Source organism: Ambystoma mexicanum, chromosome 8 (assembly GCF_040938575.1).
Source record: "Ambystoma mexicanum isolate Mex_15411 chromosome 8, UKY_AmexF1_1, whole genome shotgun sequence".
Lineage (NCBI taxonomy): Eukaryota > Metazoa > Chordata > Amphibia > Caudata > Ambystomatidae > Ambystoma > Ambystoma mexicanum.
The window spans coordinates 65,089,964-65,106,612 of NC_090929.1; the positions used below are offsets into that span (position 1 = coordinate 65,089,964).

At 46.1% G+C, this 16,649-nt stretch overlaps 1 protein-coding gene across 1 annotated transcript in view; it reads right to left on the reverse strand.

Moving 5' to 3' along the window:
- Positions 1 to 16,649, reverse strand: part of UCK1 (uridine-cytidine kinase 1) — a 79,345-nt gene that overhangs the window by 2,017 nt on the left and 60,679 nt on the right. Inside the window, exon 6 of the mRNA XM_069609294.1 lies at positions 15,389 to 15,437. Within this exon, the coding sequence (XP_069465395.1) occupies positions 15,389 to 15,437 (49 nt within the window). The remainder of the gene's footprint in view (positions 1 to 15,388; positions 15,438 to 16,649) is intronic.

Genomic DNA, 16,649 nt, shown 5'->3' on the forward strand with positions numbered 1-16,649 from the left:
ACAGGCCACACCCATTTCAGTGCCTCATTTGGACTCCTCTAAAGTACTCCTTCGTCAGCTCACTAACACATATAGATGATGAGTCTGGGATGCTCTGTAATTTGGCACCCTCGGCTGACAAATGTGATGCTTTAATACCCCTTACCCCTGCAACCTCTCATGAGGTTGCTTTTAAGGCCCATGTGGGTAAGTCAGCATCTAAGGCGTATCAGAGCGACAAGTTAACATGTTGCAAAGCGCCGGAAAATACAGTACCTCCAGTTGTTAAACCATACCCTCATAAAATTCATACAACACTGGATTCTTCCAAACAGCCCATGACCATCCCAGTGCAACGTGAAGATACCTCGAAGACCTCCTCGCCTCAGTGTACTCTAAAATATCTACTACTTAACACTAGGTCACTCCTGAAACATGCTACGGAAGTGGCTACCCTTATTGAAGAACTTGATCTTGATATCTGTGCCTTAACAGAGACATGGAGTCATGAAGCAGCTGACCCCACTCTTACGCTAGCCATTCCGGAGGGCTACCGCATGATTAGACAGGATAGAGTGCAGAATAGAGGGGGCGGGGTAGCTCTTATTATCAGATTCACGCTTAAAACATGGGAGACTAAGATTGACACTATCGCAGGATCCGAACTGCTGTTAGTCAAGGTAGCTATCAGCACTGTAACTACACTGAACATCCTTCTGCTCTATAGAACTCCCACATCCGATTCCACCTTCCCAGCTCTAATGAACAGTCTCCTTTGATCATTCATAAAACCCAACACCAAATTAGTTCTCCTGAGAGATTTCAACCTCTGGTTGGGTTGCGATACGGATTCTGTCGCCAAAGTGATGGAGAGCACACTTGATTCTTTGGGTTTTTCCCATTACATTAGAGACCCCACTCATATTAAAGCACATAACCTGGACTGGGTCTCAACCTTGAATTTGACCAACATAGAGGTGAGGCCATGCCCATGGTCAGATCACTCCTGTGAGCGTGGAGCGGATGAAGAGTGTGGAGCGGCTGGAACGGATGAAGTGGGTGTAATGGATGGTATACATGGATCGGACGAAATGCATGGACCAGAAGGAATGCATGGAACTGATTGAACATATGGAGCGCATAGAGCTGAGCGAGTACATGCGACAGAAGGAATGCATGGAACTAATAGAGGGCATGGAATGGTTGGAGTGCATGGAATGCATGGAGTAGTCACTACGGATGGCGCGGACTCAACGGATGGAGTTGAACAGACGAAGCTGACTGAACAGACTGAGTGAATAAAACAGATAGAATAGATGGTTCAGATGTGCGCTCCATCTCAAGCACCTACTGAAAACCACCATATTAAATCACCACGCTTACTCTTTTCTATACACCACCACTCAACTGGAACACAGCAATACTATGACACATTCGGTATAGCTGTTCTCATACCAACACCTGCCACATACTCCCCATCATCCTAACTAAACACAGCTGGCTGCACAACCGCCAGCCTAGGCGTTCTCCTCTGGCCTAACGCAACCAGAATCGGTCTGGTATCATCCTGCCAGACGAACAGATTCACCTGATCTCCCAACCACCACACCTACCGCTAAGAAGCAGCTATCATACGAGTGCCATGCCTGCTGCACACACATCCGGTGCTCACATGCACCTTATGACTCTCTCTCTACTGACTTGAACTATGGTTTCCGAGGGCGTTCAACCTACCAGCGCCTTGAGATCATACTAATGGTACATAAGGTGCTATATAAATGCAAAGTAACATAACATAACATATGTTTGCACTCAAAGATCGCATTTTTCAATAAAAAAGTGATTCAGCCTAAAGTGATGGTGGCTATTAGAAGCCGGAAAAACCTGAATAAACAACTCTCTGAGCCCCCGGGCCTGAGCCCTCAATAGTAAAATTGGTAATCTAATCAATCTGGAAGACATGTCGGCCACATTGGTGAACTCCCTTAGCCTGGCTACAGAGAAATTCGCCCCAGCTAAGCTAAAAACTCAATCAACAGTGCAGAGAAATGCCTGATTTAATGATGACCTCAAGGAACTTAAATCTAAGAAAACTAAGCTTTCTTATGCTTGTAGGCAACTCCGAGAACAATGCAGTTTAGCAGCATATAAAACTGCTGCAGCTGAGTTTAAACAAGCTACTCTTATAGCTAAAAAGGAGTCACTTAATGCTAGAATATTCAACGCAAAATCAGACTGCAAAGAACTCTTCAAAATATTAAAGGAACAATCGCACACCCCAGGCCCAACGCAAGACACTATTTCTAAAACCGAGTCTTGGTGCACAGAAATCCAACAGGCCAAGTTTAATAAACTTGAAAAAATCAGAAAGACAATAGAGGTGAAAAAGCTCTCCTTGAATAAATAAGAGATGGAAGATAATATTTACTCTTATGTTACTAAGGATAAGGAACAGCCTACCTTTCATTTTATGCCCCTATCAGAAGAAGAATTGGCTAAAACTATTGCTCAACTTAAGAGTACGAGTTGTAAAGGAGACCCCTGCTCTTCCATTATGATCAAGGAATGCTCCCCCATCTTGATCCCAGCACTCACTAAATTTGTGAATGCCTCCTTTATGCAAAACTGGGTACCAGATAATATAAAAAATGTCTGGATTACTCCACTCTTGAAGAAAAATAACCTGTGTCCTCAAACACCATCTAACTATAGATTGATTACTAATACCACCTTCTTATTAAAAATCCTGTGTTGAGTTGCTTATAACCAAACTTCCATATTCCTTGAGCAAAATCAAATCCTACATAAACATCAATCAAGTTTCCGTATAAATCGCGGAACTGAGACAGCCCTTCTTGCCCTTAAATCTCATCTTCTACAAGGCATGGACAAGGGGCATATTGCCCTTCTTATGATCGTAGATCTTTCGGCAGCCTTCGACATGGACCATTCCATTCTGTCCACCAGGTTGAGGGATATTGCCAATTTCTCCAATGAAGCAACACAATGGATCTCCTCCTTTCTGAAGTACAGGCAAGTGACGGTCGCAAGCGACCTGGCAGAAGCGAATCCCACAACACTTTTATATGGGGTTCCACAGGGAGCATGCATTTCCCCCTGCATCTATAACATCTTTGTGATTCCCTTCTATCAAATGCTTGAAGAAATTTGGTTGGTAGGATCAGTAGGCAAACTTGGAAAATTGGGTTCTAACTATATTAATTTTAACATAGACAGTTGTATTATTGAGGTTATGAACAAGGTGAAAACTCTGGGTATTCACCTTGACAAAAATTTGAATATGAAGGCACATGTTACTAGCTTGACCTCCTCATTGTCCTATTTTATTAAACTCTTCAGCCATCCACGTCCTCATCTCTGAAAAAAAACTCTGAAGCACTAACCAGGGCCATAATAGGATCCAAATTGGACTATTGTTGTAGCTTGTTAGTGGGCATCCCCAATCAGATGTTCAACGCCTCCAAGTAATTCAAAATGGGGCGGTGAGAGTTGTCAAATGCCTCCAGAGGAGAGATCGTGTATCTGAGGCAAGAAAAAGTCTCCATTGGCTTCCGATCCCAGCTAGGGTATCCTTTAGGCTCCTTCTTATCACCCATAAATGCCTGATGGGCCAAATGCCAACCTATTTGACAGAAGCCATTGTTATCAAACACCGCACCAGAGCCCTAAGATCAGACAACTCCAATCTCCTTAATATTCCTTGGTGCAATTCCAATAAGGCACGTCTTGGTGCTTTCGGCCTGGCGGCCCCCCCTAGCCTGGAATGCCTTAACACCTATGTTGAGAACTACATCTTCCACAGAAGTCTTTAAGAAGAAGCTTTAGACTCTGCTCTTCTCCTGTTTGTTCATTATCCTGAACGCCCTCTCACTGTACCGGGAAGACCTTGATGTTTCTCTTTCTGTGCTGTTTGTTTTATGTGTGAGAGTCCGCGCCCGTCAGCCTTTGGGTACCTAGTGCGCATTACAAATATTAAACATAAACCTATTGGTATGAGATGTGCTGGCTGGAATCTAGCCATGGCATGTGTACCTTAGGAAAGGTGGCTGCCCTGGTCCGTTCTGGTTGTGTTCACAAGTGCGATATGTAGGTGTACAAATCTTTACCCTTTTCTGCTTTCTACCCTGACACAGCCTATACTTGGCATAAACAACCACCAAACCGAGTGTGATTTCTCTATGATCTGAGACATTTCTGCAGAGTGTGGCAGTTTCCCTGCAGTAGTCCTTCTTGGCTTCCATGTGATGGCTGTGCGGATTCAGCCCAGAGAATGGAATCCATCTTAAAAGAATGACCATGCTGCTTACATCCCCTGGCTTTGGTGTTCTCCTTCGAAGCCCTAACAATCGGCCCCAGAATGGGTAGGCAATCCTGTTCACTGAGGGCTTCTGTGTGGATAGTAAGCAGAGATTGTCCCCCTGTCTGACCTTACTCTGATGTATGAAAATAATAATAGACGGGGCAGGACTGGAGTCAAAGATATCAGGGGAGAGAGGGGTCTCCTCCCCCCCACCCCCTGATATCTGTCTCTGGAGCCAGCCACACCTCCACCTCCTCAGGTCAGGAAAAACACTCTGAATGATCTCTCCATGGAAACTGTTCCTGGAGAGAGGCAATGGCTGTTCCTCCAGAAACGTAGTGTTGCGTGAGACTTTCCTTAAGAGAACGACCCTCTCTGGTGTGGGGATTCCTATGGGAAACTCTGGATGTGTCCGCATGCGATACTCTGATCACATTATGTAGGACCCTGCTTACCTCTTTGCACCCACTGCTGGTGGCTAGGTTCTGGATTTGGAACACCAAGCTTGTTCTGGAAATGGACCGTTCTACAGAAGGTACCTTGCTGGTTTGCAGACCTACCCCCCGACAAAGGGATCTTCTGTCTGAAATGTGCATCCCATCGGACCCGTGGACCAGGAGCCTCCACAGTTGTTTTTTTCTCAGAAGTACAGCCCATCTTTTAGTGCCCAGGAAAGTTATGACCATGCGGCGGTGACTCAAGGACCAGTCAACCTGGCGACCTGTAACCTTTCTCTGAGCCATTTGTTACTCCCTTGCTGACAAGTCACCCAAACTAGCCAGGGAGCTACTATTCCACTACTTACCCCATTGTCAGACTCCGAAGACACCTAGAAGCTATCCCCATTACTCCCCTCTTATCCCACTGTCCCCTGGTGTTACCAAGCCATCACATGCCTGCTAGGACCACAACACCTTTGGTAGCCTAAATGGCTACTGGAACATATTAACCTTCTTTGTTACCTGCTCTGATCACTTAGAATTGTGAGTTCCAACTATCTACAAAGGTCCCAAGGCCTCTGGATCTGAGGAACCCAAACACAGCGGGATTGGGAGCACCCCCAACTGCAGAGCTTGGCTGGGATCCACCCAAGGACAGGCATGTCTTCCGCTCAGCATTCAAGCTTACCTCTCAGATTTCCTACTGATGGCGCTAGCTCGCAGGAACTTTGAACCTTGCCTTTTCTAGACTATAACCAGTAGCTTAGTCTTGTCAAATTCATCCATGTCCTGACTTAGTACGTACCCCAATAGCTTTGAAGCCCAACTTGTTTTCTTTTTTTCCAAACAACTTTTATTTTGTACAGTAACAAGCTTTACATTGGGTACAGGACAGTACGAGAGCTGTGTGAGCACAGTTCCCGGATCTGCAAGCTTTCCGGCCAGCACTTAATGATAAGGATTTGTGTTAGCTGCGACTAAATCTTATTGTTCCCCCACATGAAACCAGATCCTCCTGCCGGCCCGCCAGTTTATATTTAGTTTGTAGTAATGCCACGGCAGACAAGGCGAATAGAGGAGTAATCGTACCAGTCTCCTCCACACTACTTACGTGGGACGGGCAGGATCACAGCAGAGAGAAATGCCGCATCATTGGGGGCCTAGCGGCCATTGCTTGGCATAGTCAATGAATGGGGCCCACACCAACACATACCTCAGATAGCGTCCTTCATATAGCGCAGTGATTTTGTCTGCCACCAGTATAGGAGCATTCCCTGTCCGTGATGCAACGGGAGGACTTGAGCATCCGGCCCCATATTCTCAGCCATGCCTCGTCCTCGATGGGACTCTGCAGATCGTTTTCCCATTTGGTCATATATGGCAAGCGCGCAACAGGCTCTCCCGTGTCCAGAAGCCTGTATAACTTTGAGATCTGCCCCACCTCCGTACCGTCCTGCAAGGTCAGTTTGAGGGCAGAGAGAGGTCTATGAGCCCTCTTCTTCATGAGTGGGTGGGAGGTCCAGTGCCTCTGCTGTGTATATCTGAAACGCTCCCCCTCTTCTAAGTTAAAGGCAAGTTTGCATTCTTCAAATGACAATGGCCAATTGTCTTTGTAAAGTTGGCTTAGGCATATGAAACCTCCCTCCACCCATTTGTTAAAACCTCCCTCCCCGCATCCTGGCGAGAAACCTGGGTTATTCCATATGGGGGAAGGGGCCCCAAACCCTTAGAGATTCCCCATCTGCGAAAGGCCCTTCCCAAGTAATAGAGTGTGCTTTTGGTAGTAGCACGCAAGGAGCAGCCCCTCCCTGGCCCCAGATGTTTTCCCTCTACGTAAGGCAACCGGGCAAGGTCGACTGATGAATGGGCCCGCTCGATCAATTTCCATTTTGGTGTTACCGTGGACCCTGCCCAGGTGAAAACATGTGAAAGTTGTGCTGCCAGATTATAGCGAAATACATCCGGAACCCACAGAACCCCCACTCTCGCTGGTTTTAGCAAAACCCTCTTGGATATTCTGGCCCACGTATTCCCCCAAATGAAGCTAAGTATCTTCCCCTGAAGTGAATGAAGATCCGAGTCCAGGACCCTCACTGCCAATGCTGAGCACAAGTAGAGCAGACGTGGGATCCGGTTCATCTTGACAGCAGCAATGCGACCGAACCACGAGATCTCTTGATGTCCCCACCTCCCCAGATAATTCGAGGAACAACGGGGGAAAATTAGCACAATATACTTCAGGGGGCTTGCTCGGCGATGCAAACTTCCAGGTACCGGATGGAGTCCCGGGACCATTGTATGAGGGCCATTGCAACTATGGTCGCTTACTCCTGGGGCCTGAGGGACACATCCAGACCATGTGACTTGTTGTAGTTTACCTGGAATCCAGAGGCCCGGCCGAACTCGTCCAGCTCCGCCAGCACCGCCGCCAGGGAGGGGGTGGAATTGCTCAGAGTCAGCAGGATATCGTCGGCATAAAGGGATACTTTATAATCTGCCCCTCCCATCATCACCCCTTTAATGGCCTCATTGGATCTAATGCGGTTGGCGGGTGGCTCCATGCATAAAGTGAAAATTAACTGGGACAGTGGGCAGCCCTGCCTCGTACCTCTTTTGACCGCCAGACTGGAAGATAATGCCCCGTTCACCCGGAGGCACGTGGATTGGTGTTGGTAGATTGCCATAACCCCACCTATGGGTTCCAACCTATGGACTCTGGTCCGAAACCCAAAGCTCTACAAATCCCTCCTCAGGTAGCCCCAAACCACTCTATCGAAGGCTTTGTGGGCGTCCAGTGCAATGACTCCCAGATCCAGGCCCGACCTCCTGCCCACCTCCAGCAACCCCAGTACGCGTTGCACATTATCCGTTGCCTCCTGCCCCGCTATAAATCCTGGCTGGTCCCCATCTATGAGCCCAGGTAAAACCCCCATCATGCGATGGGCCAGTATTTTTGAGTGTAGCTTTGAGTCCAGATTAGTGAGTGCGATAGGGCAATATGAATCACAGAGTGAAGGACCCTTCCCCAGTTTAGGGAGCAGGACAGTAGTTGATACCCCCCATGGACGGGGTGACTCTACCGGAGAACCCAAAGGAGTTGGAACAACCTCACCAGGTGGGGAGCTGAAATGTTGCAGAACTTCTTATAGAAAGGGGCCCAGAACCCATCGGGCCCCCGTGCCTTATTTTTCAAAGATTTTATAGCCCATTCCACCTCCCATGAGGTTATTGGCGCCTCCAGGGCCTCTTGGTCTGCTAGTGAGAGGCGAGGAAAGTGAGCATCCTCAAATAGTGATTCTAGGACTCCTCCAGGGGGAGTTCCCCGCAAAGTGTGCTTCCAGGATGCTTGCTTTGGCTGCCTCATCCCACTGCAGCACCCCTTTTGTATGCCTCAAGGCCTGAACCGAGTTCCTGGATCGGAGTTTGCGCAGCTTTGCCACCAGCAGTCGGTTGGCCTCAGAAGCCCAACTTTTAATGGTTATCCTTGATGCTGAGGATACAACAGCTGCTTTCTCCCAGTGTGACGACTGGTTCCACTGGTAACATCGCAGTGAAAGCCCAAAGGCCTCTTATGAAATAGAAAGATGCAGCATGCCTGGAAACTAGATCTCATGACCACACCAGAATAAACAGAACCAATCATGGTAGCAGCACCCTGGACAGTTTTGCATTAGGTGGCAGTACTGATGAAAAAACACACAGGTGTTATGCATCCATCTACTAAAAAATAGCCAATTCCTGTAGTAACATCAGATTGATTCGTCAGGCATTTTGTATTTTTTGTTTTATTCTTGTCAAAAGATCTATATGAGGAGCTACTAATTGTTGAAACATGGCATCTACAGCTGCTGGATATGGCTCCGAATGTGCTTTTCCACAGGCCGCCTGCCTCGACTGTTAAAGTTTAGTTGCGAGCAAAAGATCAATCCCAAAGTCTTTGTGAATTCCTAGAGGTTCACACACTCTGTCCCTAATTGTGTGCATGTCAAACATATAAGCTAGCTTGTCTATATAGAGTTGATACCCATTGAACGTCTTGACGGGACAGGTGAATCAGTCTGAAGTTAACTAGAATGATATGATGGAGTGACTACTTGTGTAATCCCCCCGCCCCTATAATTTGGTCCATCAGATGCGTGAATATGCAGAGCTTGTCCTATCGCTTCCAGGGACCCTGCTCCCGCTGTCTAACAACAATAGTTCACAGTGGAACCGAGGAAGAATCCCTTTGGTTTTTTACTTGTGTGCCTGCTGGTTTACTGCTTTTCTCCACTCTGCTCTATTCCTGGAGCTCACCAGGTGTGTACATACCAATGTACCCCTTGGGAAACTCTGCCCCCCCCTTCCCGAGTCTCTTAGAGTAATACCACACATGCACGCTATGTGAGTACCTGTCATCTGAAGTAGTAGGGACATAACATTTCAGGGAGTACATCTTTTCTGGGGAACAGCCTATTGGCAAGGCACTGCAGCCAGGCTTTCTTTCTGTAGTGGGTGAGTGGAATTGGGCAGGGCAGACTACACTGTAGAGTCCACACAGTTCAGTGAAATGGGTACTTTTCTGTCCCTTATTATTTGGCAAAGCCAAATATTCTGTCATTTGAGTATGCTGCATTGAGTAGCATTCATACCAAAAGTTCCAGTTATCACACCCCAATCCTGCAACATTATAATCGCCAACGGCAGGATTCCCGAATGTCTTTGTTTGAAGTCAGGTGGGGTCTTTACACTATGTTCCAAAATAGAAATGTGGTATCAGCGTGATTGAACTCCTTATTAGCGTGGTTCACTTTTACGTTCAAATATTCACTTTACTTGTATTTTTATTTTGTTAATTAGGTTTATAGGTCAATTCAGAACTTTTTACCCAACATTGCACAACTTTTTTTTAGCATTATACAAATAGTTTATTAGTTAAAATCACATTTCATCATCAAATACAAAAAAAGAACAATCACATAACCACTTAGTTGTAAAAACTCCTAAAATTCATAGTATACAAAACAAGTCTACAATTCATTAATACCTTTCCTAAAATACTTAATAATCACATATATTCAGTGATTGGAAAAATGTCACTGTCACTATAGTTAATGAAGTATATCGACCACTTAATACCATCTCGAGCCGTCTCTCTCAGGACAACAAATTACACTCTACTTTAAATGTATCAAATGCACGACGACTTTGTCCCCTCAAAGCTGTACAATCTTCTAGGATATGGATCAATGCTTCTCGTGCTAAGTGGCAAAACCTACAATGTGCATCATATTGAGAGTTCTTTGATCAAACCGCTAAAACATCTTGACTCGGAATCACATTAAACCTAATTCTTAAAAATTGTGTTACGAAGACTGCAACAAAGGAACTTCCCTGAATATTTTGGTAGCACATTAACAACTTTCGGTTCTAGCAAGAGGTTATCATACATTTTATATGTATTACTCCCTACTTGGGTAGACAGCCGATATGCTATCCAAAGTTTGGCTTTAACTTTATTTGGGTTATTCGACAAAAGGTCAAGAGAAATGTCTGCGTCTTTCATCACTAGGGAACTGTCATCTTTCCAAGTTTCAATCCATTTGTCCCCGCCGCTTTCCATTACTAATTACATTTTTATCATAACCGAAATGCGAGGTGGCCTACCAACATTTTCTGTAAAGAGAAAGTTGCTTCCATGCAGTTATACCCTGCAGAGAAAGAAGTCCGAACTCATAACGAATTATTGCAATCAGCGTGCTCTTTGAAAGAGGTAGCAAACGCTTCCAAAAGATTCCACCAAGATATTGCCACTTAACTTTACTTGAATTAATTAAGGGATCTGCACCGTAAGTAATGATCGGGATTACCTTCTGCTCATAAAACATAAGTAACCAGCAGAATTTACCATATTTCATATTAACGATGGAAGCCTGCGGAGCTAGAGTTATTTGTAAAATAAATTTCTGCATGCGTGGAGTTTCCCCTTGCTTGCTATTGTAACAAATCCCTAAATATCTATATTCTTGTACTATAAGGAGCGACTTTGTGCTCAACGACCAATTTGTACCTTTAAAATTTCCCTTCTTAGTTGGTTGAATTTTCATCACGTTTGACTTTGGGATGTTGAGAGTTAGACCATTAAGCACATTTAACTGACTCTGCAAACCAATAAGGGTTTGGTCTATCAACATCAAGTCATCGGCACATAAAAGCCATTGCACCTCTTTAAAACCAATTTTTGGGTGAAACGCTTGTGCCGCTTCTAAATGTAAATTAAGATCCACCAAGAATAAATTTAAAAAGCGTTGGAGCCAAGTAACATCACTGTTTCAAGCCTCTAAAAGTTGGAATAGAGGGAGAAAGATCACCCTGTTGGTTGAGGCGAACGGCAATGTTGTATCTACGTACATGGCTTTCATCATCTCAAGTAGCACCTCAGGGCAAGCCCTCCTCTTAACTTCTTCCTAAGAGCACTTCTTGGGATGCTATCAAACGCTAACTTAAAATCAATAAAAGCCAAATATAAAGGAGTTTTAGTTTTAAAAGCCCTTGTTTTAAAAAATCCAATAAAACACAATTAATCAATGTCTCCCGATGCTTAATAAATCCAGACTGATTGGATCATTTACCTTTGCATCTAAAATGCAATGAAGCAAAAATAATTCCTGACGGATCTAAAAGAGCTATTGGGCGATAGTTTTCCGGTAAAAGTCAATCACCCTTTTTAAAAATGGAAATAATTATCGCTGTTAACCAGGACTGCAGGATTAATTTGGCCATTAAAATTTGATAATAAATTAAAGTTAGAATATCCGCCCATAATTCTGGGTTTGCTTTGAACATAGTGTTGGATAGCCCATCCAGACTTGCGCTCTCGAGTAGCTGATGCGCTTAATAAACTCAGATTTTCATCTTTTTCTATTTCCATCTGCCATTTGGCTGCAGGTACCCAACCTTTAGATTCAACAGCATAACAGTCATTTTTATCCAAATGTATAAAATGAGCTGCCGAAGCCTCTGGAGATATCAGATTAGTCTGATTTCTGCCACGTTACCCGACCCCATGGCCTTCAACATTGCTTCAGCATCGTGCTGTAGAATCAAGGCCCTACGGCTTCTCAACCATTTGGAGTATTTCTATTTTATGTTTAATCTTTCAACCTCATAGGCCGACCAGTTCAATTTGGGAAGATTACTTATTTCCCTTCTCATGAATCTTTTCCTAGCCACTACTTCTACATCATATGTATGCTTGTAAGGCGGTCTAAGATCTTAGACTTGGTAGTAGTAAATAAATGCATTACACTTGCATACAAATCTTTAGGCCATACCCCTCGAAACAAGGATATCTGATATAGAGAGATTGCAATTTTAAGGTATTCCAAGTCAACCGATTCTGACCAACGGAGACTTGAAGATCAAAAGAATAGTGGGCACCTATGGTTACATTTTAGGGAAACCACCAATTTGGGGACATAGGGCCTCATTACGAGTTTGGAGGCAAATAAGGGCATGGCTGCCTCCAAACTCAGGTCCGGGTTCCCTGAATGGGGAAATACCGGGCCATTCCGACCTTGGAGGGCCCGGTATTTCCCCCTTCAGGGAACCCGGACCATCCCCATTCCCATTTGAGCCCCCATAGGGCTCAATGGGAATGGGGAGCATACTAACAATGGGCCCGTTGTTAGCATGCTGGGCTGCTCGCAGGACCCGCAATCAGACCTCGTAATAGGGCGGTAAGGGGTTAACGGCTCCGGCGCCTTTACCGGTGCCGTTAACCCCTTACCGCCCACCTCGTAATGAGGCCCATAGTTGCATGATCACTATTCCTAATAGAAAAACTTGTCATGTCTACCAAACTATGCATCGCCGTAGTTGAAACAAACATGTAATCGTTAATGGCCAACTGCATGTCCCGCCTCCAAGTAGGTTGGGCCAGGGCATCTCCCTTATTGGCGCCATTCAACATCAATGGGTCTCTTGAGTCCATTAAAGACCATAAAGCATCACCTCTCTCTCTGGCTACTAAATTTCCTTTAATTTTATGTGGGAAATCCTGATCTAAATTTGCTCAGGTTACAGTAAAATCCCCTCCTATAATTATAAAAGAGATAGAATCGTCTCGTAAGCAATTATCTAGAACCTCCGCTAGATGCCAAAGGGATTCCAATATACGTTACATAATGCTATTTTCTGACTAAAATGTCCCCCTTCTGGCCAGAAAAGTTTAGTTAACTGAATATATGGATTATATGCCACACATTCTTCAACTGTTAAGGCCAAATAATTCCTTACTGCTGTTAGAAGACCTGATACTGGTCTACCTCTAGCCTCTATCAGTGCTGGGGGGGGGGGGGGGGTCAGGAAACTGTAAAACCATCCATAACTGGGGGGGGGCAGGTTTCTTGTAATAACACTACATCATATTTTGCTACCTGTTCCACATCCCCCTCAAAAGATGAGAACAACCTTTTGTATTCCAGGACAACATGGAAATCAATAGTTTTTGATCTTGTTCTAGTTGGTCCCCATGAGTTAACATTCGCTAAAATGCCTGGAAGCCCGCACCATGCATTAGGGGCTTGCAGTAAGAAAGGCTGCACTGTGCGCTCTGTAACCTGACGAAGCCCTCTATCATTCGTAGCTTTAGTAATTTGTAAAAGAGGGTAGCCTCTTGGCTGAGCACTGTCTGAAGTTGGCAGTAACAGAGGCCGATATTTCACCTCGGTTTACCATCTTTACATCATAACCCATTGGTAAAAATAATGGGGTCATATCCAGAATGAAGTTTAATATCATTCTTGAGCCGACATGGAGCAGGGCTGCATCCAATCTATCTTTAAAAATAAATTCCGCCGATTGATATCGGCTGATTGTAAACTTCGCAGTGAGGGAATTAACTTCAAAACATTCGAGCGGTTCAAAATCATGGGCTTGGATGATAAAGGCAACCGCTCCAATAATGAGCAATTTAGATCTTGAACAACGTCCGGTCTATTATGGAATACCTGCTGCGTTTTAAGATCAGGGCCTTCACTTGATGTAGACCTAATCTTTTTCCTTCCAAGGTAAAGTATCCCGGTTCAGGGGTTACCCTCTGCACTTTTGGAACCAGAGCCGGAGGATTAATTATGGTGCTACAGCTGCCAGAATAGTAGAAGGTGGGATAGTTTGCACTGCGTTTGAAGCAATAGAAAGATCATTACTTCTAAATAATGGAGGTAAAGCCCTGGAGGATGGCCCCATATCAGTGGCAAAGAAGGGGGATATTGGAATGTCGGAGACATTGGAGTGGACACTGTGGTTCTTGGTGGAGGTGTAGTTAGGATATTATGTTATACTTCCACCGATTACTGGGTAAGATTTGTCAATATGGCCATATTTACATCATATTGGGGCGAAGCTGTGAAGTCTCGACAGACATCACAGGTTGCATAGAACTCTGGCTCTCTTTACCACTGGGTCCAGGGGGTGATAAGACCTGAACTGTCAAAGATCTTCAAAACCTCCTGGAGCCCGTGGAAGAGGATCTCAGACATTCCTTTCATTCTTGGTTGCCTTCCTTTGTTTGGCAGCCCACCGTTGCATATTCCTATTTCGAGTTCAAATTGGAAACTGAGGGTAAGGCTCATCGCGAGGCTCCATTTCACCGGGCCTAGGTGATTGAGACAATTGGTGAACTGAGCCCTGCAATTTTAAGTTGGAATCTTGCACCTCAGGTATTTCTGAAAGCTCAGCTCTAGGGCTGACATTCTATGAGGAGGGCTCAAGCAGAACTACCTCTCCCTCATTTACCTGTAATGCCCCACCCAAAGAGGTGACTAGGCTGAGCTGTGGGCCTACCTCACCAGCAGGCAACTGTACCCTAGTTCTCAATGATGGTAAATTAGTTTGACACAAAGCTGTGATAGACCCCTCAAAAAAAGAAAACTTGGTTAGCAAAGTAGAAAGTGCCACAGATTGCTCCGACAACTTGTCGTCAATAACCTCCTATGGCTTTACCAAAGAGGTAAAGGCAAAGTTCAAAGTCTGGATTGAAGACTGCGGCATGTTAGCCGAGTCTTGAACTCCCTGCATCCATGGCTGAACATGTCTGGATGGATGACCTGAGAATGGCGAAAAAGAGCTCTCTGAACTAGATTGCGAATGAGCATACTATTCTGGGGACAAAGACACTATTACTATTAAAGGGCCCGCACCACAATAGCTGAAACACTGCAATCCGACGTCTGTAATATGCTGTCTCAGACTGCCACTTCCGCTTTAGTTTTATTTCTCCAATATCTCGTCCCCTTTCCTACACACTTGTGACAGATAGTCCCCTATGGAGACCTGTCTATAGGCCTTGGCAGTGCACTGTGAGCCGCCCATGCAGTGACTAGGTGGGTACCTGGGGGTTCTCCTGTCCAACAGCGGTGTCTTTCTTTCTTTGCCTAGACAATAGAGTAGTGCCAGAGACATCCCACATTGTAATATTGACTATTCTTCCCCAGTGAGAGGGTGCCATCCCCATAGTATAGCAGGGAGTGCCCAGTTAGATCTGCATGCATATAAGGATCAAACATGAGGCCCAGGGTGCCCGTCTTTGAGCCCTGGGGCCCTCTGAATAGACACATGGCCCAACTCTATGCCCACCTCCATGTAAGCCCCTACGTGAATTTCTTACCCATATTGTCGACTCCGCGAGGAATGATCACGTCGGCATACTTCTTGGTCTGGTGAGAAAACAGTGCAGGTACAGTGAGTGCTGGTGCTGCCACAGACCCCAAGGGTAAAAACATCTGCAGTCATAGAAGGCGATCACTGAGGGTCCCACCTGTGCAACAATACCCCATGTGAGCTGGGGAGACCTAAGGCCTGTCTCCACTAGTGCTGTGTGGCCCACTCACTCCTGCAACCACCAGTGCCGTGTGACATTCACAACCTTGCCCCCTCGCTTAGTGCTCTGACGCGCGCCTGCCTTCACCAGTGCAGTCACACTCTCAGTCCTTCTCCGCCATTACTATGTGGGACTCACAACCCCGTCTTTTCCAGTACTGTCTGGCACTCACAATCCTGCCTTCATCGATGAGCAGGGGCAAATTCAATCCGGTCACCTCCAGTGCTGTGTGGCTTCCAACCCTCAAAGTACTGCAAGGCTTCCAAAATGCTTCCCCCTCCAGTAAAGGATGGCTTTTGCAATCCTGACCGCACCACTATTGCTTGGGCTTCACAATCTTGTCTCCTCCAGTACTGAATGTCCCTCTACATCCTGCCTTGATTGGGCACATCCAAGTCCTGTTGCAACACGTGACCCCCCCTCACCCGCCCCCCTGCCTAAAAGCGGTTCCCAGGTCCTAAAGCAAAACTGCATCCCCAGTTCTGTCACAACCTCAGAAGCCACAGTTCAACTTCAAGCTGCAATTCCACGATTTTCCTTTATTCCGGGCGCACGCGGTCACAACTCATTCTGGGACCCCCTGTCTGCTCTCAACCTGAGCACCCGCTGTCCGGCTTCAACGTAAGAACCCACAGTTTTCCCTTGTTCTGGGCATCAATTGCCCTGCCTCAATTTGAATGCAGACCATTGTAGCGCTCACGATCTAGCCTCAATACTGGCCCCCCCGGCCTGCCTCAGTATGGGCCCCCACCGCCCTGCCTCAGTATGGGCCCCCATCTCCCTGCCTCAATTGGAATGCAGACCGTTGTAGCGCTCACGATCTAGCCTCAATACGGGCCTCCACCACCCTGCCTCAATATGGGCCCCCACCGCCCTGCCTCAATATGGGCCCCCAATGCCCTGCCTCAGTATGGGCCCCCAATGCCCTGCCTCAGTATGGGCCCCCAATGCCCTGCCTCAATATGGGCCCCCACGGCCCTGCCTCAGTATGGGCCCCCACAGCCCTGCCTCAGTATGGGCCCCCACAGCCCTACCTCAGTATGGGCCC